Source organism: Aythya marila (assembly GCF_965140915.1).
Source record: "Aythya marila genome assembly, chromosome: 1".
NCBI classification, from domain to species: Eukaryota; Metazoa; Chordata; class Aves; order Anseriformes; family Anatidae; genus Aythya; species Aythya marila.
In genome coordinates, this window is record NC_139042.1 from 142,968,458 (window position 1) to 142,993,004 (window position 24,547).

The following is a 24,547-nucleotide window of genomic DNA, read 5'->3' on the forward strand; positions in this document are numbered from 1 at the left end:
TACAGAACCAGCAGAAGGAAAAGGTCTGTGGAACAAGATGAAAAACTAGGCAGATCATACCTTTGCTGTTTCTTCCTTAATGATCATTTTAGTGCAAAGGCATTAAACTTAGAGAGGTGATGGGAAAGCAGATACGAGAAGAGAAAGAGAAATCTTTTCATCATCTGAAAGCAATGAAAAGGATAGAGATGCATAATGAGGAACTACTCTTAGCTTGTTCTCCCTGGTATCCCCCAGTCTGTGGATCCTTCTTTTTCCAGTCTGGGAGCACCCACTGATACCTTGCCTGTCTCTTTGTGAGATACAGAAGAGATACAAAAGGAAAATTTGTGCATATAAATATTTTCCTGACAAAGAGAAGAAAAATATAGAACAAGAAGGTACAGTACTTATTACTTCCACAGAGCAAATAAACCCATGCAGTCTTCCAAGTTTAAACAACTTATGTATGCATGTTTTCTTAAGGATCTCTATATTGCTTTCACTATTCCTTTTTTTCCCAACAACATTAATGTCAGCAGTTGGCAGCAGTTTGGGTTACGGGCTGAAACAAAGGAGGTGAGGCCAAGGTTTTATCTAATAGTGTTTTGGAGATGGAGGGCACACTGGCGTGGTGTCAGAAATTACAGTTAAGTTTCAGCTTAATGCGAAACAAGTGGGAAGATTCATTTCTTAAACCATTAAAAGGATCAAGTATGGTGTAACAGTGAAACCGAGTGTTTAAAAAATTAAAGTTCTCTCCTTAGGAAAAATTCCGCTGTAAAAACAAGAGATGCCCAGGTTGTTCAAATCCTATGAAGAACTTGGTAAGGGTCAGCTGTGAGAGCTCCATTTATTTTTTGTTTATTCAACTACAGGAAATATTTGTATTCACTCTAGGAAAGACAGGAATCAGTGGTAAACAGAAAGGGAACAAAAGACTGAGTTCTGTGATTGTAAAGTTGTGATCAAAGAAAGAGAACAATACCCCTAATAAAGCAGCCATCCCTTAACCAGGGCTGTATTGAAGATAAAAGACCATTACTTCCCCCAGGCACCAGTACCAATACTTAAGATCAGACTTAATATTCATTTGAAGACAAAAGCATTATGGAAGTTGGGAGACTAATATTCACTTATTGATAACCTAAAATTGTGTGACATGTTACTGCAAAGGCAAACTTACTCATATATGAAACTGAATGTGCTTTAGTACCTCACTGATCTTATCTCCATATGATAAATGTGTGATTTCACCATGTAAATTCAGATAGTAATTTTCTGTTATCTGAGTTTGAGACTTATTTGCCTTTACGCACACAATCTTTAAAAGCACTTCTTGGTACTGAAAAGACTCAAACCTTTGGTACCATGTTTTAAGGCAAAGAAAGGGCAGGACAGAAGCCATTCGTTTACTTTGTGTTCAATAAAAGTCCACTCAGAGACAGCAGAACACAAATGCCCTAACACAATCTGTCAAAATCACTACCTCGTATTTGACAGCATTGTCCACAGACATGCATTCACGGGAGGAACGGGAAGCGGGATTTCCATCAGTATCAACTTTCTCATCCTTATCTTTCAGAGTTGGCAGCTGTTAACAGAATCCTCACAGCTTCCCAAGTCAGAAAGGAGCAAAAAAATCTCCATCCTCTCCTTACACACATTTATAAATGTCAAGTGGAAAAAACATGATACCTAGGGAAAAAATGCATGCCTTTTCTTTGGTCATGAATATTTTTTCATCTCAGAGAGCAGGGCATAGAGAACATACTGTACATATCAAGGAATAAGAGTCATGGATTTACTTAGCACCAAAACCTGAATAAAGTTGTTTTTTTTTTTTATTATTTGTTTTGTTTTTTAAGACTTTGATTCTTCAGAACATAATAGCATGATTTTAACAGAACTGAGGGGAGTCTGCAGCTATCAGCACCCGTCCATTTGCAGATTCTATCATAAGTAATTGATACCTAATTTCATAACTCTGTGACTGGTTTTGATAAACCTGATATGCTATTCTACCAATTTAGTATGCAAATTAGTGAAGGGTTAGAATCAAGAAACTAGATCTAATTGCCAGCATATATCTCAGTTTTCCAACTGCAATATGAAACTTCTATTTTATTCTGCACTATCTGTGCACTAGCCCAAGATACAGTGTACTGGACTAGGTTCAATTGGATTGATTCAGAAAGGGGAATTATTTTCAGAATTTCATGGAGCTTAATACAGTATATGATGAAAAACCTGTAGACAGAGATATTGCAGGGCATAAGCTGAAAAACATCCAAGACCGCTGTTCGTCAACAGCTCACTATTTACTGAAGCTGAAGTACATTCTGTAGAGTTAAGACTTAATTTTGATTTAATTTGATGATGGGGATTACAATTCTCTATTGCCGGCTATGTATTTTTCCTTTTGCAAGCAAAAAACTCACTGATTTATTATGTTATTCCACAGCTAAAACCCCAAATATGCAACATATACTATCTTATAGATCATTATTTTTCATTGCATATTTCTAGGCGCACAATTCTTTCCACCATTCTTCCTTCAAGTAAAGAACACAATTACTTGCATATTAATTTGTACAACTGCTAATCTGCAATCTACTTGAAATCTTCTACATCTTTTGTTTATCTCTATAAGACAAACAGTCAACACAGATCTCTGACTTTCACATTCTCCTTAAATTTTTTTGGAACACATGTTGCATTATCTATCACCTCACCAGTTACAGTTCTTATATGAATTAGAACCAGTACTAAAGCTGGTAAAACGGTTTTGGCTTTCTGCCTCTACCTTTCTACCAACTATCAATATGTGAATTTGATATCAGCTGTTCAATGGCATCTTTCACAATTAATAGATTCAGAACCCCTTGGTAAGGAATATCCTCTGGAAACTCAATGCAAGGCTGCTCTTCAAAGTCATTTTTGATTATTTGTCAATTCTTTAAAAACATTTGAAGAAGTGGGGACTTCCATCACTTTTCCTGCAGCCTGATCCTTAATCATTTAATGCTACAGACAGAAAGTTGCTAATTTTTTCCTTTCAGCTTACCTCCTCACAGTTTGTAAACTAATTATGTTTTACCTTACTTAGTTATGATTAAGACAAGTTTCCAGAATACAATTTTACAATACTCTGCTAGAAAAAAACTGTAAAAATGAACTAAATTTTGTAAAAACATGTTATGCGAGCTGTGCCTGTAGCAAAGATTCTGAAACTCTAAACTGACAGAAAGGCATCAGCAAACCCACTGAAATGGGTTTCAGACAGTTGAAAGGCGAATTGCTATTTATTTAAGAGAGAACACTGAAGTGACACGTTCACTAGACTTTTCATCCAAACAGAAGTAACCACAAGTAAAGTCTTGCTTTACAGCATAAGTATGAAACTGTTCAATGTGTTGTGTCTTCCCTGTGGAATAATACCAGTAAATGTAGGAACAGATGATCATAACGTACCAAGTTGGCACATTTTGACTGGAGATGAAGTTAACAAGACATGTGTCTTCTAGACAATTGCTGATGCCAGGTAAAACAGCTTAAACTAATAAGAATTGTTATTATAGAAAAAGACACATCAAATCAATTAAATATTAAGGATGATCACATGCTCATCTTGGAAAATCACTGTATTTTTACTGCATTACAAGTCATTCTAAATTTTCCTTTGTTAGAACTGAAATTTTAGTGTTAAATCCCTTTTTATTCACACACAATATATTCCTGGGTTTGTTTTTATCAGGATGAGATCTGATCTCATCCTCTTTGTCATCAAAACTTCAGAGTTCAGTAAACAATGTGTCTAAATGACAAGACTTAAATGTAATCATAAACTCTCTGTTTTTCCGGTCAGCGTTCAAACATCATCAATCCAAATACCGAAACTGTGATGCCAAACCAGCTCAGCCACAAGAACCAGTTGTTGGAAAGTCTCAAATATTTTATCCCTGAGGCACATCCTGCCACTGGACAGCAAACAGGAAGTCATTGTGTATGGACCCTTCCCAACTACCGCACAAGCTGTAACAGTCAAGCAAAAGAAGATGCACCCATAATTTTATTCCTTGAATTAAGGACTATTGGCAATCTCGAGCGCTTCTAAACTGCTGGTTCTAAGCTTTTGTATCTATCTCATGAATTCCTCAGCTAACAGAAAGACTGTCAGAAACTGAGGGTAACTGCTTTCAACATAAAATTTACAGCACAGAAGTCTTACAAAAATTAATAAACACACGATCTGTTCCAATATCTTCTCTTTATTTAACCACAAAAAAAGGCCTATCTGATTAGTGGTTTGTGCCACGATAACTACAGAAAATCACCATGTAGTACAATTCCAATGTGAAATGACAATGACTATATCTATATTGCACCAATGTCCAGAAATAGTATTCACAGACTAAGGAATTACTATTTTTAGGTCCCAAACTAGACTTCCTAGTACAGTCTTCTGGAGCCACTGAGCTCATCCATTGTTCTTAACTCATCATTACAACTCACAAGCCAGTTCTCCCCTGTGTGGGCTTAACAAGTATAACTGATGACAAGAACCATCAGGCTGGTTGTCACTTCATGGAGAAGGCACATAAATGGGATGTAGGGTCTCTCAACTGCTAACCTAGATTTGTTCAGCAATCCTGATTTTCTAGCCAGGGACAACGATGCTTCAATAACTTAGGATGGGACTTTTTAATCCTTGAATGAGAGAGACTGTAAATGTGGCAGTGGATGCTGTCAACAATTATCCTATTAATGTATATTAATTTGTGCAAAGTTTTAGTGAATTGAAAAGCTGTAAAACCATAATATGAAAATCTTAACACATTCAATAAAATGGAGGAATATTTCTAATAGACTGAAAGAGTTTATTTTTGAAAACTGAGATCAAACTTGGGAAAAATATCAGTCTATAGAGTATTTCTGTAATGTTACAAATGTCTGGAAATAATGGTAGCAAGCGCTGCTTTGTCATCTGAGTTCCAAAGCAATTTTATAAACCTCAGTCTTTCAGTGAGGAAATGAACCTCGGCCTCCAAGCAAACCTACAGAGCCACCATTGCAATGCCCTAAAAACTGCTGACTGAAGTCCTAGTCAAGGCACAAGCAGAAAACGGGCATGGCTGTTTACAGCAGGGCCAACAGGCAGTTTATTTCTCTGGCACCATGAGGCCAGCTACAGCAAGGAACTTGCTTGAACATACATCATTATTTAGTAATACAAGAGGTAGAGGGTAAAGGTAAAAGGAGGAAGGAGAGGGGAATGAGTGTATATGTAATACCACAGGAAGATGAAATGCTGCCACAGAAGACTGCTGACACTGCACTGAATGCTGTTACTGTGGTAACTGATGATTAAAAATGATGGGAAAAAAGTCTGGAACACATGGTAAGGAGAAGGTAGTTTCTTTATGTTGTACTTCAAGGCTGTGTTCAAGGGCATGATAGAGCCTCGCTTTCTGTGCCTGCTCGGCTGTTGTCAGGTTGCTCGGGTCTGTTCCTGGCAGAAGTCCCTGCTTGACAGAAACAATTACCGAGGAGCAATGACTGGCAAAGCAAGCAGTGCCGTGATTGATAATCTGGGTGGATTACAGGCCTTCGACAAAAGCCATGATGCTTAACTTTGACAGCTGGCAATGTTTGATGAGAGCCAATTAGTGGATATACATCACTTCAGCCAGAAGTCTCTTCTGTTTCTAGTCCAATAGCTTCCCGAATAGGAAGTGCACAGAATGCTTTCCCTCACTTCTGCCTGCTCACATATATGCCAGCTACACCATCATAACTGCTAAAACCATACTATAAAAACTACATATTTTGGCATCTCTGTACATTAAAGACAGTAGATTCAAATTTTGTAAAGTTGCGTTTGACTCTTCAGATTGAGGTGGTAGAAGACCATGAAAAAAGTCACTTTACCATGACTCTACATGCCTTAGACTGTGTAATTGAAGCTGTAACTGCACTATTAAGGTAATACTTCCACTACAAGTGGCAATATTTCACAAAATGCTTCACTACTTAAAAATTTTCTAGCAAAGTATCTGTCCTTTGCTGTTTCAAGCAGGTTAACACAACACTTGGAGAATATTAGCATTCAAAGAATACCTTCTGTTTTGCCCAATACTTGCAGGAACTTTTGATGTGAAAGTTCCCTTCAAACCCTTCTGCCTGTTCTTAGCTTTCTTATCACATAGGTTTTATTTCCCCATTTTTTCATCTATTTCCACTCTTGTTAGTGCAAGCATGCAGATACTGTGGCAAAAAGATCAATAATGGAAGATGAATCCAAGTTCCCTGATCTCATCACTTATTTCAGACATTTAATTTTACCTTGTTTTCTTGGCTACGAAGAAGTCACCACTACCACACTCAAAATAACTTAAATACATCTTCCTCTATACTTCCTAAGTCCCCTTCTGACAGTGTCATGATTTGAGAGGTACCTCCACTCATTAAACTAGGTGAGCAAAATGGCACCACCAAGAACTCTCAGATGCTCTTGGAGAACAATGGCAGTTCTGTCACAGAAACAGCTACATTTAGCAGTTATCTTCTGGGATTGTATCCATATCACCTAAAGATGAAATTCTTTTGCTGTTAGGATAATCTGACATGGTTTCAAATCAGTGCAGCTAAGGCAAAGCAAAGACTAACTGCATAACTTGCAGAATCTGTATTATTTCATCAGCAGGGTGGTAATAAAAACCTACAGAAGTGTGGTAGTTCTGATACAACTCCATGGCAGTGAGAGAAAAAAGCTTGCCTGTCAGCTGCCTCTGACCCATTTTACATTCTCCTGTTACAAAGAGAAATCACGCTAACCAGTGGAACTTCACTTTGGAAAAGTTCACAGCAGAGAAGTGTCAAGTGTCAGTGTGCTGGGTTTCCAGGGAAACAAGCAACAGTGGAAAACGAGTATTTTCAGGGGGGAGAAGCTATTCTGGAATCTAAAATTCTTTCCTTTTCCTCATGATCCCACGAACCACATTTACTTGAGAAACGAATCTTTACAGTACCTTGGCCTCATAAGGAAAGTCAGCCAAAATCTTTGCAGGAAAGAAGCACAAAGTAGTACAGAAAAAAACATCTTTGGGACTTGAAAGTCTAGATTAAATATGTATTAAATATTGCGTAAATGCTGAATATTACTAGTCACGACCAAATAATTTCTCTCAGTTTACGGGAATGGTAAGTAAAGCCCCTCAATTCATGTTGGCCTCCAGAGGAAGGAGTGATTATGATAAGGAGACAGAAGCAGAACGGAACAACACATATCAAAGATTCCTCTGAATGGCAAGCAGACTTAGCACATAACCCATACTTACAATAGCACGAGGTTTCTTATCTCCCTTTGCTAAGATAGAAAGGAACTTTTTCAAAAAGTTGAGAGTAACTGAACAACAAGAGTGTATATGGGTAAAACAGGAAAGGTGAGGTGCCAGATGAAATGGAAGCACTGAGGGATAAAAAGTAGACATTACTGATGTAGATTAGAACGAAAAAGAAGCCAAAGACAATGGTTTATCTTCCACTCTGACAAAAGTGAAAGCTATCAAAAGTAAAGCCAAGAAGATCAGAATGCTCATGCCTTTTCTCTGTCTATCTTCTCTAAAGACTGTACTCAGTTGACTAACAAAATTAATTTCAATACCCAGATAATATCATTTTAGGTCAGAAAAGAACAAACAGGATGGTACTCAGAAAAATCAGATGTCTTCAAATTTACTAATCCTGATAAACTCTTTCCTACTATAGTATAATCTACTATAATGAAAGCTATTAATGGTTATTTTGGGGAACCTGGGGGGAATGGCGGGGTTTTGGAAGACTCTGTTAAGGTCTCTGACACTGTCTCACATGACACACTCACTAACAACTTCAGGCTAAGGAAAAGCCTCATTTTGAGTTTTGTCCAATTTTGGATACCACACTTCGAGAAAGAAATAGACAAATTAAATGAAATCTGAGAAAGCACAACAGGAGGGATCAGGTATCTAGAAAACAAGACATATGAAAACTGGAAGAACTGAGACTGCCCGATTTAAAGAAAAACACAGAGGAGATACCATCAGTAAACCAAAAGGGCTGCTAAAAACAGCTATGAAACAAGTCTTTTTTTATTATTATTATTTCTTTCTTTCTATGCTCATACCAGATAGAAAAAAAAAAAAAAAAGTAGTAATGTGCTTAAATTGCAGTAAGGAAAATTACAGATGCACAATGACATTATAATGATAAAGACAGATGAGCCATAGAAAAGATTTCTCAAGATTGAAAGTCTCCACTAAGAGTATTTAAGAACAGATTACTGGCATAATTGGTTCTGTTTTAAGGTGAGATGAATTTTCTATGATTAAAATATAAAAGCGTGGGCACTAAACTGTTTAGGAAATTATACTCCAAAGTACTTATCAACTGTTCACTAACAAAATGGATGAATAAATCAAGTGTGTTACATGAAGCTCTGTCCTGAGCCCAGTACTATTCAGTATTTTTTCATTAACAACCTGTGTGATAAAAGAAACTATGTTTATGAAATATGAAGGAAGAAGCTTAGGTGAGTGATTTTGCAAGCATGCTAAAGTACAGAACCAAAACTCAAAATGTTCTTAAAAGGCTGTGGAACTCATTGCAGGCAGAAGGGATACTCAATAGAGGTGTTTCCCTATCCTCTCTCCACCCAGCTGAAAGCACTAAAGGCCAATGAGGCAGATGTCCTGGTGGGCATCTGTCATAAAGTGCCTAACCAGGCCAAAGAGGCAGATGAAATATTCTACAAACAGCTGAGAGAAGTCTTGCAATTGCTAGCGCTTGTTCTCGTGGGGGATTTCAACTTACCAGATGTCTGCTGGAAATACAACACAGCAGAGTCTAGGAGGTTTCTATAGCACGTGGAAGATAACTTCCTTTGTTGGATTAAAAACTGGCTGGGTGGCCAGGCTCAAAGAGTTGTGGTGAGTGGAGTTAAATCCAGCTGGAGGCTGGTCACTAGTGGTGTCCCCTGGGGCTCAGTATCGGGGTGAGTTCTCTTAAATGATCTGGATGAGGGGATTGAGTACACACTTGGCAAGTTTGCAGATGACACCACGTGCACAAGTGTTGATCTGCTCGAGGGTAGGAGAGCTCTACAGAGGGATCTGGATAGACTGGACCAATGGGCCAAATGTATGAAGTTCAATAAGCATAAAGGCGTGGGGCAACACAACTCCATGCAATGCTACAGGCTGGGCGAAGAGTGGCTGAAAAGCCATCGGGCGGAAAGGGACCTGAGGGTATTGGTCAACAGCCTTCTGAATACAAGCCAGCATTGCGCTCAGGTGGACACGAAAGCCAACAGCATCTCTTGCTGATACAAGAAGGCTTGTAACAGAAATAGTGGGGCCAGCAAGACTAGGGAAATGATTGTCCCTCTGTACTGGGCTCTGGTAAGGCCATACCTTGAATACTGTGTTCAGTTTTGGGCCCTTCACTAGAAGGAAGCCATCAAGGTGCTGGAGCATTTCCAAAGAAGGGCAAAAAAGCTGGTGAAAGGTCTAGAGAACAAGTCTTATGAGGAGTGGCTAAGGGAGCTGGAGTTGTTTAGCTTGGAGAAAAGAAGGCTCAGGGGAGACCTTATTGTATTTTACAATTACCTTAAAGGAGGTCATAGTAAGGTGGGGATCAGGCTCTTATCCCAAGCACCAAGTGATGATGAGGGGAAATGGCCTCAAGTTGCACCAGGGGAGGTTTAGATTGGATATTAGGAGAATTTTCTTTACTGAAAGAGTTGTGTGGCATTGGAACAGGCTGCCCAGGGAAGTGGTTGAGCCACCATCCCTGTAGGTGTTCAAGAAACATGTAGATTTAGAACTTAGTAGCATGGCTTAGTGGTGGACTTCAGTACTAGGTTAAACGTTGGACTAGATGATCTTAGAGGTCTTTTCCAACCTGAATGATTCTATGATCTGAAAAGTATGTTAAGAAAAGGCAGTATAATACAAATGTACCCAGGAATCCAGTATGCACTGTAATCTAGATTCACACAACTTAGAATGAAAATTTTGAGATTCCATCATCAATAACACTGAATCAAGCTAGTTTCTGATAATTTCTGCAACAGTATATTAAAAAAGAATTGGGAATAATTGTGAAATATATATAATAGAATCACAGAATTATAGATGGTTTAGGTTGGAAGGGACCTAAAAAGTTATTTAAAAACAATTCAATTGAATAACACTCCAAGCTCAGAAAACAGACACTGAAACAATTCAGTACCTCCTAACAATTTCAACACTATTACTTAACATTTATGGCATAGTAGTGCCTCGAGATGTCGGTGAAGCTGGGCCCCCACTGTGCTAGACACTGTACTAGACACTGCACAAACACAGAAAATGACAATCTTTGCTCCAAATAACTCTTTGTAGAAAACCCCAAACTTTTGAGACTCAAAGCCCACAGACAGGAAAACCTCAGCCCATTCATATATGCCTTCCACTTAAAACTCAAGTCTACAAGAGTAGGACTTCACACTGGTATAACAAATATATCTTGATTTTTAAAACTTAGCCTGACTAGAAGATGAATAAATGGCAAATAGGCTCTTTTCTAACAGATGAGTGGTAGATGTGCTGCCACAAAAGAGGCCAGTTTGTTGGGACTCTTTCAATTCCAGCATGACACACATTGCAGGGACTTCTGTATGGCATATAATCTGAGCACACTGGCTGGCGCTCGCCACACTACATCTGGACTTTGTTAGGTAACCTTCAGCTCTGTTTTCTTGCATCAGCTCTGGCCCCCTCATGTGAAGCAGCCTCCCAACCACTCTTTCACTATGAGCTAGTCAAGGAGACAAAGTACTTTGGGAGGAAGTAAATTGGGACCACATTAGCTGGTGACCCTCGCCCTGCAATTGGCCTCCCTTTCCGATGATAGAGGAAATCCCTCATACAAACTGACAACCAATATGAAACAGGCAGCTCCATTTACTGGAAAGCCTGGTCAATGCTGAGTGCCTCATTAGGAAACGGTCTCTATATTGAGCCACATTCCTGCAATTCTGAGCCTAGAAACTCTAAATTAAAACAACATTGATGCCATATCCTCTTTCTGAAATGCCTCTCTTCATCCAAACTTTAACATACATACTTAAAGAAATTAAAGACCCAAAATGTCTTTGGCAGTACTCCTTCCTTCTCTTTCACAGTAATACCCTTCCTGCACAAGTGGCTTGGAAAGTGACAATGTTGGGAAGGGACAAAGGAGAATTAAAGCAAAGAATAACTGTGGAATCTTCCAGAGTTGGTATAACCTTTTCTTGATGAATCTGTGTGTCGTCACCTACAGTTTTAAGTGAGTAAAAATCACCTGAAATTGTGGGGCTGAAGAACTTGGACATTATTTTTTAAGATGTAAATTGAGGCTTATCAATAGACGGTTCATGTTTTAGGAAAGAACTGCATATTTATACATCCTAAGAAAGGTAAAATTAACAGTGAGTCAGTCTACTAACAGCAGAAGCTATTGTAGCCACACAATGATTATCAGCACAAGCAATGAAAAGGTATAATCTGAACCCCATGCATAGACAATTTGATCCATTCACATTCATTATTGCAGGGTAGTCAGAAAAAACACTTTTCTAAAACATTATCTCTCTCAGAGGCTTTTTAACAGTTTGCAGTTGGGTTCAGAAATAAGGTCTATGGTATGTACCACAGTATGTGTAACTCTTCACACAAACCACCCACTTCCGATATTGCTCAGCACTTCTGTTTGTGTCCTACATACGTGGAAACGGGAACCTCTTAGTCAACTGTGCCTACCAGCCAACTGGAAGAGCTGCTTTCCCACAACAAACTGTAAGCGTTTCCTAGAAATGGGATGGACTGAAATATAACATGATTATCAGGGAGGTCAACAGTTCTGAAATAGTATTAAAAACACAAGGAAGGAATTATCAAGGTCAGAATTCCAGATCTGAATCTGAAGGGATGAATGAACGTTTTAAGATCCAGAATTGATTTTCAAAGTCTTCCAGAAGATCCTGATTAACTAGGATCACTTGCCTTTCTTGAACAGCTGTGTTTAATACATCTGTAAATTTAAACGACTTTTCATTCACAATTTCTACCGGAAATTTAGGAATTTCTACTGATGAAGAAGCACAGCAAAATACAAGGCTGTTGACCTGTTTGACCTGCACTAACCAAAGAGGACCACAAGGGCCAAGTACACTGATAACTTGCAAAATGTGGAAAAATGAAATTCCCTTTGACTATATCTGTAATGAGGATCGTGGAAAATTTAATAGCCTCTCTGCTGCACAACCTTCTACTTCTGGAGCTGTTAAATTCTGTACGATTTGAGTTGGTGACCTTAGTGCAGAAAAAGTACATACCAAAGCTGCTGGTATTGAACAAATAAATGTGATGTCATCCCCTATAACTTGGTGAGTTGTCTGTTGATTTAATTACTGTTCCATAAGTAACTTTGAAAAGCTTTTCTTTTAGTAGTATTGAAGGTGGCACACACACAAAAAGGATAAAAGATAATACTTACAACCTTAAGATGTATGATAGATTTTAGGGAGCGTATGTCAAGTCTCTGTTAGGTCAAATAAATATCTCTCAGGTAGAGTTTAAATATAGCACAGATTGTTTATATATAAACATATATTCTGCCTTAGGGACTGGGGATGGACTGGACAATACCTTGCAGTACTTTTATATGTGGTTTTGTATTTGTTCTTATATTCCTTATATGTAATACTCATATCAGGCATGTTTTGAGGAGATTACGATTTACTATTTGCTTTCTTCACAGTTCTTTTTAAGAGAAAGAACAATGACAAGTCTCTACCGCTGATGGCAGTTCTGGAACCAGAAGCTTCAAAGGCATTTGGATATTCCAACAGATTTTTTGAAGAAGTGCTACTGTTTCAAAACAGAGCACGTCAGCCCAGAATTGGTCTCACTTCATGGCAAGAACAAATTCAGGTTAATCTCTTGTGCATTTGAAGTTTATTTTGGAAATGAATTATCCCACACCTATGCACAAAAGCACTTAAAATGGGCATCCTTAAGGGAAATGTCTTTTTAGGAACAGTATATATTATGGGACTTAACATCACTGAAAAATAATGATGTGAACTACAGCAATACTAAAAATCAACTAAGTGAAACCTAAGTCACTACAGATAATCACAACATTAATAAATAAATTGCATACATACAATCTTCGGTAGAAAAAAAATCCCTAAAGATCATTCTGTCTACCAGCCAAGGATAATCAGAAGGAAACTCAGAAGGACAAGTTGCATGAAGTAGCTAGCATTTAAACTCAGGACAAGAACTGCTAATAAAAATTTCCAATTTCTCTTAGAACAAGTATTAACATATACTAAGGCTGTTATGTCTACCAACAATTAAATGAAGAAAATAAGTACTTTACATTGCTGTGAACACTTCTGAATCCCATTTTAGTAGGAAGTCATCTGGATGACAAGTGAAAGTAATTGCAACTGTTGCTCAAAAGTAAATAAGTACACTGTATCTCCCACTCATTTTAAAGCTGTTGTGAAACTATACAATTACTGTTGTAAAATTAAAATTTAAATAATTGCCATCTTAAAAATACACAGCCAGTAACCTACTTGTGTTTCCTAAAGAAGCAGCAGAGAAATCCCTTATTACGGCAGAGACCTGGTTTTGTCTTAGTGTTCTTGACCTCAACAGAAATGATCTGTTTGACAGATGAAATGCTGTGCATGATAAAACTTCTTGAAGATGGAATCAGTGGTATTGAAACAGTTGATACTGGGCTGACAGCAGTATTACATGTTCTTACAGGGAATGTGGCATGGCGCTAACACAGAAGAATCCAACAAAAGTGCTGAAGTGAAAAATCTACCCAGATCCTGGATCTCTTATTGTCAGGGTTGCCTTCTGCTTCCACAGTGTTTTATCAGTAATGTATTTTTCACTTTGCATTTAATACTGAAACAAAATTTTATGGGCTTGAATAGAAACATAGTTTTTCTGATTGTTGTACTAACACAGAAAGGTCTTAGGAACAGGAGAAGGACAGAAATAGAAATGGATCGATCTCCCCACTCACGTGGCCTCCCAGATTCCACTCAAGTAACCAGCATTCCTTTATGAGCTTCTGTCACAGATTAGAAACCACAACAGAGACCGTGTGGTGTAATATGGTTCAATTTGACCTTTATGGCAAGGACAAATTTCATCCATTTATGCTTCCTCCCTGACAAGGCAAATATAGAACACCAAAAGAAGTATCACTCAATTTCCCCGAGTCTCTGGAAGTTAAGAATAAATGTCTTTTTCATTCAGTTTCCTACATAGTGTAGCACGTATACGACAAAAGCAGTGATACAAGGAAACCCCTCTGATTATGGTGGCTGTTTAATTAAAGTCTTCATGCTCAGTAGCTAGTTTGAAATTGTTATTCATGTACTTTTTGTCCCAACAGACAAAGGGATTATGCATTATTATTTCCATCAACCAAAATAATAATGTCACACCAAATTACCAACTGGTTTCTCTCCTATCCCTCCTCTACCCACCTGCTGCTTGAGCTGTTGTACGAGGCGGTCTTTCTCTCGCTTGAGTGCAGCCACTTCATCTTGGGTCTTCTTCTTGGAGGATGAAAGTTCTAGCAGAGCAATATTGGCATCTTTTTCACTAATGGCAGCAAGAAGGGCTTCCTGTCTGAAAAACACAGATACATGATTATCCTGCAAAACTAGGAGCGCTTAACAAAGAACCATAGACATACCATATACCATAAACATTGTAAGAGCATGCAACTCTGCTGGGCAGAAATAAATGCGGTTGTCCCGGTTATGTCCATTGGTGGAGCTGGAAGTCAGACCCAGCTGCCTACCCCAAGGTGATAGTGCTTATAGGATAAGAAAAACATATAATAAAGCTATAATTTTGCATTCGGCTCCTAATTTTTTTTAATAACAACCATTTATTGCTTCTTCAGATGAACATTTTCATTCTTTATAACGTTCTAAACATTTCCAGAATGGACTTTAAGAATGCATACAGAAATACTTGACTAATCGTAAGACTTCCGTGCTAAATTATTGTTAGGTTATGCTGTGTACTCATGCAGCTATTTTAGAAGGAAGGTGGCATGTGACAAGTTTATTGAAATCACTTGAGCAACACAGTGTATTCCCAGAAGCATACAATGACACAGACACTTTTGTGCTACATGACAGATGTTGAAATAGATGCCCTCAAGGATGCTTGATCTATTCTTTGACTTTTTTGTGAGCAACTAACTTAGTGATGAGCTCTTCAGATGCATGTCGGAAGGGAAAGATAGGCATGCTCTCATCACAAACCTTTTTCAGCTTTGCAAAAATGCTGTAAGCAAAAAAAATCTGTAGTAATATAAGAACTTGATATAGAAATAACTCATCACACTCCTACCCAATTGCAAAAAAATTCTCACAAATACCCTTGCAGTTCAGAAACATTTTGTAGATACTGGAAAGAGGGGAGATACAGATAATAATCCTGTCAATAAAATAGCAGTTCTCAAATGTACTCAAAGGATTTCTATATGTTAGGAAAACCAACTATTTCTGCCTTTTGACCTTAATTCTCACCTTTAGGTGCTGTGCTTAAGTAAAGATGTGCAACAGGACATAAAGGAAAAAATTGACCTTATTCTCCAATAGGGGTGGCTTGTCCCCCCTCTCACAACAGAAGTATTCACCTTGTGAAGAAGGGATAGAATAGACATCCTTTCTAACCTTTTGTGGCCATTTGAAAGATGGCATCAGGCAGGAGTGATGAAGAAAGAGGAACTTGGAACTTGCAGCTTTCATATCTACCTTTTCTTTAAAAATTTAATTGCAAATGGAGTTAAAGTTGTAAAGATCCCAAATTCCCAAATAATCCGAATTTTGACCTAATTATATATAAAAAATAGCATATTAATGTTGATAATTCGAGAAAAAAATTTAAAGAATAACCAAAGGTGCTAAAATTATTCTGCTAATCATGTCAACAGTAATTATTATGCTAATGCTGTTGCATAAACAGTTGTTTATTAAAGATATGATAAATGTTAAAGAATCTTAGTGTAAACAATTAAGATTGATGTTAATTATACCATTACATCCTTCTGTTGTCAAGATCTTTTTTTAATCAAGCGTCACCATCACAATCTGGTGATTTAGGATAACAATGGCAAACTGTTGAGGGTAGTATTGACACTTAATCTGCTTTTTCTAATTCATCTATTATCAATCCTTAAGGAGACTAAGTCAGCTTTCTCATTTCCTTTCTGTATCTCCTTTCTAAACAACTTAACTTAATTTTAATCTTAGTTAGGAATTTTTAATTGTGACAAAACAAAAATACTTGCTGGAAAAAGTACTCATCAGGCTCCCTGTGAGTGAAGAGATGACTGAGCAAATTTGAAAAGAATGGGACAAATGGACGCTGCTACCATTTAATATTGATGTCTTAAACATATACATCCAATATATATATCCACAGGACTTTGAAACTGATGGCTTAGAAAGGGAAACAATTGGTACTACTGGAATACAGAAAATTTTATGTTAGATGCTGAAAGCCTCTCCATTTTTATGACCTTGCATGAAAAGATGCATCTATTACTGCCATGTGTTTGAGAATGGGGAGTGAAATAGTTCCATCAGGGAGTTCAGGGCTTAAATCAACGGTATAGGGAGATGCATACCTAAATAAGTAGGAGGTAATCAGATAGTTTGCATTGGCTGCAGCTGAGTTTGATGAAGAATTTACTGTCCTGGATAAATACTAATCCCCCCTCCAAACTGTAAGAATAACAGCACATATATTTGCTTCTTGACCTTGCCCTTTTAAAAAGTCCGAACAATAGTTTTTCCTCTTTAAACACCCTCAACACATCATTTTAATAGAATGGGACCAAGCAATATCTACACATGCAGTTATGCTGACAGATCTGAGTAGACAGTAGCCTCTGAGAAACTCAGGGTTGCAACCCTTTAGCTGAGTGCAGCAGTAGCCAGCACAGCACTTTGGACCACAGATAAAGAAGAGTTATGTGAACGGCGTGTGCACTCCACAGCACCAGAGCAGAAGCCACTAGTTTCTGAAGCAGCTTCTCTTAGGAAGTTGTAGGTATGAGACATCCCTTTTGAAAAAACTCTTGTTATTTTTACAGGTGAGAAAAACTTAAATACACATCTCTCACTTGAAAGGTGTGGAGTTTTGCTAAGACAATAGGTGAATTGATGAGATTCATTGATGAGAAAGTTCACTGCTACTTTCACAGCAATGATAGTTGGGAATGGAAGAAGAACTTTTTCTTATGGATTACAGTTTAAATGAGAAGAGGATGATGATGTATGACCTGGCTTCCTTCTGATCCCAGTCTGTGACCATGCTCTTACAAATATTTACACCAGTTAAAGCTGAAGACCTGCACAGGCAGAACATTAAAACAAGCAAACAAACAACAAAAAAAAACAGTGCTAAGATTTGATCTCTGTTTGTCCCTTCTGTTGGTCCAATGATTACCAGTTTTGCTGAAGTTACCCGTATGCTTGCTCTTGTAAGGATCTCAACTAAAGCCATATATCCAGTATATATGTATATAAAAGCAAAGACAACAACAACAAAAACCCCATGCATTTCAAGAAGAAAAAGTGTGTATTTCAACAGACGAAATTTTTCACTATCTGACAGCAGAATGGAAACATAATGGACTTTCGGTGGCTGGAATTCATCTCTGGATTTATACAAGCATTTCTTGTACATACTAACAGAGTAAGCTTGCTTTAGGTGGACTACCAAAACATCAGAAACTTGACAAATCCTGTTTAGAGGGCACCTAGATATTGCCTAGACTGTATGTAGAAAACACAGCACCTTAAATTATTCCTTGTACTTCATGACACGATACCACAAAGTCAGGCGTTTCTAGATGTTTCAGAATATTTGAAAGATAATCCAAATACATTTATGCTACAGAGAAATACAGATATTCTGGTGATCTAACAGAAATGAGAAGAAGAAAGGAAAAGGTGCACCTCAGAATCCCAGTTTCAGCGTCAAGATTAGAGGTGTGGGAACAACTGATAATGGTTGCACTATTACTGCAACTTTGGTTCTGTTGCTTTTGCTGTATGGAAAAGTATCCAGCTTTGGATGTCTGCCTGAAACATGAAAAATATCAATAGAATGAAGTGACAGAACATGATACACGACCTCTGCTTTTTCTGGCTATCGGTGTCCTGGGAAAGACAGACTGGTTCAGAGTTCTGGTAATTTTCACTTTCTTTAGAGTAATCTGTTTTGATTCTAAAGAAACACTTATTCTTTTAATAGTAAATCCACAATCCTTGCTGATGATTCAGGACCAGAGCCAAGAATATCTCTCTAACAGTATCTATGTAGCCATTACTCTGGCATGGAAATTTGAGGTGCCTCAAATAGCATATAATGCATACCTTCTGCAATCAGATCCTTTGTTGCTCATCTCTACTTAAATGAAAACTCCAGGACCAGGACAATGAGATATGAGAAGCGATCTGTTATCAATTTATTGCTGCATAATACTAATCACAATGGCTTAGAAAAGAAGCATCCTACTATCCAAAACTTCAGTTCTGCATTGTGTGTGAAATGGGATTGTTGGTCAAGAAGTGGGGAGAAAGGAGTTGTGTCTTTCTGAATCTTTTCTGGAACTGATGCAAGATGAAGTTTGAACCAAAATAAGAAAAATATCCTCTGATGTGATACATGCATACTAGCTGTACTTTTTAATTCTACAAGCTAATTGGATAATCTTTAATAAGGGAGAAGTATAAATTTCACTGTCACCTCTGCTGAAAAGGAGACATGTCTGTAATGGTGCACTACTAATGGTGTTCAGCAGAGCCTGGAATTGCTAGAATGCTTCCAGAAGCCAGGAAAGAACAAATATCACCACGTAAAATAAATTTTTTGTGTCTGAAGAGCAATATTAATTTCTAGTAGTTTCCCTTCTCAAGTGCTGCTATCCCCACACAGGCCAGAAAAACTTATGGTAAGAGAAGGTGAGGTTGTAAAAAGGAGAAAATGGGCTGCTGTGAGAAGGGCGTAGTAGCACATGAACAAACCTAGGTCAGAAGTGCTGGAGTCAGTAGTATAGGCTCAACTTCAGCTTAGGTAGCAGTCAGTGGTATAGCCTTTGCTTGGTCTGCATCTCTAGTTTACAACACTGCAAATGTCCTAAGAGGTAGGCAAAGCATGTACTCGTTGCAAAACCCAAGATGGTTGATCTTTTACAATAACATAGGTTAGGTCGAGTTTCTGTAGCAACTGTAACTCAGCAGGGGGAACACTGTCTTAGGATTCAAGGAAATGGCCTCAAGTCACACCAGTGGAGGTTTAGGTTGGATATGAGGAAGAATTTCTTAACAGAGAGGGTGCTGTCAGGCACTGGAAGGGGCTGCACGGCAAAGTGGTGGAGTTCCCATCCCTGGAGGTATTTTAAGAGTTGTGTGGACATGGCGCTTAGGGACATGGTTTAGTGGTGGACTTGGTAGTGCTAGGTGAATGGTTGGACTTGGCGATCTTATCAGTCTTTTCCAACCTAAATGAGTGCATGATTCTATTTATCCCCCCATTTGGGCAGGTGCTGTAGCCTGTGCCAAGGCTTTACTGCCACTCATAAGCAGTAAGGAGGCAGGAGGCTTTAAAGTGGCCTAACATAGTATTATGAGAACAAGAAAATCTAGTGAAAATAGAATTAGGATGAAGCCTTTTCACTGAATGGGAATTATGACTGCTACAGACTGGAGTTGTACCAAGACAGGTAAATTCAATTCTTAAGAGACAGTGGTGGATATATTCTGAAGCTTGATATGGCAATATAGCTGTCCTCTGGCATACCTCTGGATTCACCCATCAGCTTCCCTTTTCTCAGCATTTCAGCTGGGTCTGAGAGTTCTTACACTTGATACCAAAGACACAGTGATAATGAATGACTCCAACTCTAAGATACAGATGGATTCAGAGGATTAAAATATTTTATGGAAGGTAGTGAAGACTGCAGAGGTGAGAAGTCATTGAAAATTGCCATGATTGAATTCTTCCAATGAGAAATATTCTAAGCCTATAAAGCACTCCTGATGAGGTTGTCCTGTCGCATCTATTGGATATCCTAATACTTTTGTCGAGACACAACAAAGAACAGTATGCAAAGACACATCTCTTGAATGTAAATGTCTGTTTTTGAGAAGATAGCGGGACAAGATGGCAACAGTTTAAATTTCATCTTGGTTTTCACTATGGGTCTTGAATCAAGGTAAAGCTTTAAGAATGTCCCTCAGCCACAGAAAGCATTTTTATTTTTATTTTTTTTTTGATGAAAGCTAAAAAAGAGAACAATATACTATTATACACTTACATATTACTAAGACTGTAGAAATAGAAGGCATTAAGCATATCAGTATTTTCTAAACCTCTCTGCAGCACAGCAGACAGGGCTTAAAGTTATACAACATTTAAATTAAGATGCTGAAGAGTATTATTCTTAAAGATCACTTCAGCTGCAGCGACTTTAGTAAAAATGGCAGGTGCTAGCATCTCATATACCTGTTTACAGAGGCCCTAGAAAAAGACAAACACAGCTGAGATGAGATTTCTCACATGGGTCTGGGTGAGGATAAATAAGTGATCTGCAGCTTGAGTGACCAGGTGTTTGAATGAGCCTGGAAAATGGCAAACTGCAGCTCATACAGATTTAGTTACCAAGAACCACAGCATATTTTTGCAAACGGGGACGTGAGACTTTCTAACTAGTCAGTAACCCTCAGCACTGCAGGACTAATATTCTGGATTCCTAGATAATGAGTTGTAGCAGGATAAGCCAAAGAAGATTTAAAAAGGTTCATCAACAACATTTTAAGTGTTTTAACTACCAGAGTAGCCATGCGTGTTCTCTGGCATACAAATAATAATCACATCAAGATGTCTTTAAATGGTTCCCTATAGCACTTGGTTTTGGGAGACCACGTAGTCCTTTACAGCTCTTTCCTAGTGAAGGAGAGGAATCCTTTTGGTAAAACCTTATCAGAAAATGAACTTTATAAGGAGGTTTTAAACTATACAGCACAGTTCTGAGGATGTTAACATAGGAATAATTATTAGCTGTATAATTAGGAGGAATAACAGGCTGCAGTCAACACTTGATGATGCTTCAAAGCATAAATATTTTAAAAATTCATTAAAATAATTTTACATATTTCAGGAAGAACACAAATTCCATATATAAATATTACAAACATATTATCTATGTAATTCCAAATTATGAGATTCATTCCTACATGGAATATTTCTGAAAGTGCAAACTAAATAACTTAAAAGCAGTATTGAGGCCATCTGCAGCATTGATCTTAATGCCACTGAGGACTTGGGTTAATTATATGAAACCTGATTTCATTAAACCCACTCAGGCAGGTACAAGCTCTACAAGCTCACAGCAATCCAGTCAGCTGCTTCAACGGAGACTGTTGCTCTTCTGTGAGGAATGACTGACCTGCCAGGGTTCTCAAGTTGGTATATTAGGATAAACTGTAATTATGCCTGGAATGCCTTTAGTATGCAAGGTTTAGATGTAGAAAGGTTTTGCTATTTTATAAACTGTTTAGTCTCCAGCTGTTCTGCCATCAGTCTCCACAGAAAGAAAGAGCTACTAGTTGGACAGTACTTGCTTCAGTTGTGTGATTTTAGTTCACAGCATTTACTCAAAGCCTACAGCAAATGCTGATCGAACTTCTAATGTTTTTCTATCACAGATATTTTTAAGACTTAAAATGGCAAATCACCATTAAAATAAGAACTATATTATTTGCATATGAATTAAAAACACCCTTCCCTTCAAAGTAACAACATAAAAAAATATCAGACAAAGAGATTCTGATAAAATTTCCAGTTTTATGTCAGATAGACAGTTAGGCAGCAGCTTAGAACATAGAAGTGTTAGGACACAGTATTTAGTAATTTCATAAGTTTAGTAGAACAATACTGTTTGGCTGAGTGACATTTGATAAACTATTAAAAAGTAATTACCAATATAATACACAAAACATCTGACCCAATGGGATGGTTATCCTAGCGTTAATGCCATATTTTTCATAATAAACTGTGTCAATGCATCTGCAATGGTAGTTCTAAACTCAGCGTTTTTTTCCCCACTTTTTTGTCTGGTTACAGAATATCTTCAGAAAATTAAGAAACTTAGACTGCTCTGGACCACATAGAGAGAATTCCAGATTATGACACTCTGAGGCCCTGGCAGCTGGAACCCACCATCCTGCCACTCTGTTTACTGCACCTGCAGTACCTCTTAAGGTAGGAGGCAGCTCACACAAAGTTCTAGATACTAAAGTTAGGTTCTTAAACAGCTTGGACAAATACAGACAGGAAGATCAGAGAACACCATTTTAATATACTAACAGACCAGCACTTTATTTGAAAACAGCTGCCAAATGCTGCACCAGCTATAATTTCATCAGCATTTAAGATGCTGCCATACAAAAAACACAAAGAAGGAGCACAAACCCCTATTTATCTAAAAGAAACAGTAGCAACATCATGCTGCAATAAGGTGGGAAAAATGCAATATACTACCTGTTCTTTTAATTACAGCTGGCAGTATTCAAACCTCAGGCTGGAATTAATTTGGGAAATTAATTTGGAAATGGCAAAAAAAAAAAAAAAAAAAGCAATTACTTCGGGAAATTATTTTTCCAAACACAAACATACACCCTCAATCAAAGGGATAATATTTCTTTCATTCTTGTACTTCCTTTCTGAATCAACAAGTTACCTTTGTCTTGTGTGGACAGCATTTCCACAGTCTCTCAACCCCATGATCTAGATTGTCACAGCTGCCATATTTACTCATGGCTTACAGAAAACACTGATCAAGATTTTACAGCTTTTCTATCACAGACATTTAAAATGTGATAGATTCAAATTTAAAATGCCTGTGATATAAAATAGCAAATTACAGTGATAATAAGAACTGTATTCTGTAAGAAAGAATTCAGATAAACTGAGAAAAAAAATCAGAAGTCATTTGCCATCAGCATATTGAAGCCTCCTGAATTTACACCTTTTCACTGTTCTCTTCAATGTTATCACATACAAGTGAACACAACTGGAAAACAAGAGATAAACACGTACATTCTTTGTGACTGCAGTTGTGTGGTCACAAGAGATGCTCCTTTAATTTTCTATTGCACGAATAGTGTGATAATAGCAAATGTTGCCTTTAGAAACAGGTAGCATTATCATTTGTGCCACACTTGTTAAAAAAAAAAAAATGTTGCTAATATCATATTTGGACTTTTCTATGCAACTTTTCTCTAACATCCTAAATGCTTAGAATCACAGAAGCATCATAGTCATGCTCACGTCTCAGCTCTGAGTACTCAGAATTTCAGTACAGCTCTTTACTGTGCCTGCCAATGGTTCCAGAAGAAATTTGAAGGTTTTTGCGGAGGGATTTTTCAATCAACTCCTAGTTTACTGAACTATTTTTATTGATTAATTACTCCAGTGAGAAAGGGGCTGCTACACACAGCTGCTAGACTGAGTATGAGCCTTACCTACTTGCCTCTGAAGAGTGGTAGATTCTGAAGATGGCACATTTTAGAATCCTAACATTTGATATTATAAGTGATTTGTCCTATAAAGAGTAGTAACTATCCTTGTTTGACCAGCCTTCCGTGTAGAAACCAGAGAGGAGGCAGATGTACTCACAAGGCTTCTGAGTTCCACAGAGCTGACTTTTCTGAGAGGGAATTCCTTGCACTGTCTGCCTTCTTCTATAGTTTAACAGCAGTCCAAATAGAGCATAAATTAAGGTATAATTTCCATCCAAGCAATGCAGTCCACCAGAATATGTACAGCAGATTTTGAAAAATGACGTTATAAGAAAGGCAGCTCTTGTTTCTTTCCTGTGACACAGTAAAGTACAGGTTGAGCTTTGGCTTAGCGTGTGGTTTCACAATCAGCTTAAGCTGACATAAGACAGGGCTCTTGTTGAAGAAGATGGTTCCTTTTCAGGTTCCTGCTCCCTCCCTGGTGTCAGCACTACTGACTGTGTATCCCTGAAACCTGTTGATCCAGTTAAAACTTCACCCTGGCTAAATAGGAGAAACCAAAATCTGTCCACAGGTTCCTTATCCCTAAAGGAGCTCAAGACACTGCTACAGCATCAAGGCTAGTACAGTCTGAGCTTAAGAATAAAAGTGAATCATGCTATTCACATTGATTATAACACATCAAACAACAAGAAGTGCTAAGGTGAAAACAATTGTTCTTTAATTAATTATGTCTGTGTGAATCACCCTCCAGGTGAAAGCTGGTAGAAAGAAATTTCAGCTGTGTCAGTCAACAATGATTGCAATACTGCGGTCTTGGTGTGGTCTTTGATCCTGTGAAAAGATCAAGCCATGACTTACAACATAGTTGGATGAAGAAACTATCCAACCTACAGACTTGAATCAAAGATTTTA

General features: G+C 37.8%; 1 protein-coding gene across 10 annotated transcripts in view; it reads right to left on the reverse strand.

The window, feature by feature from the left end:
* Positions 1–24,547, reverse strand: part of ERC1 (ELKS/RAB6-interacting/CAST family member 1) — a 294,324-nt gene that overhangs the window by 39,854 nt on the left and 229,923 nt on the right. For all 10 annotated transcript variants that reach the window (XM_082767805.1, XM_082767804.1, XM_082767802.1 and 7 more), the window contains one exon: positions 14,567–14,711. In XM_082767805.1, coding sequence (XP_082623931.1) covers positions 14,567–14,711 — 145 coding nt within the window. The remainder of the gene's footprint in view (positions 1–14,566; positions 14,712–24,547) is intronic.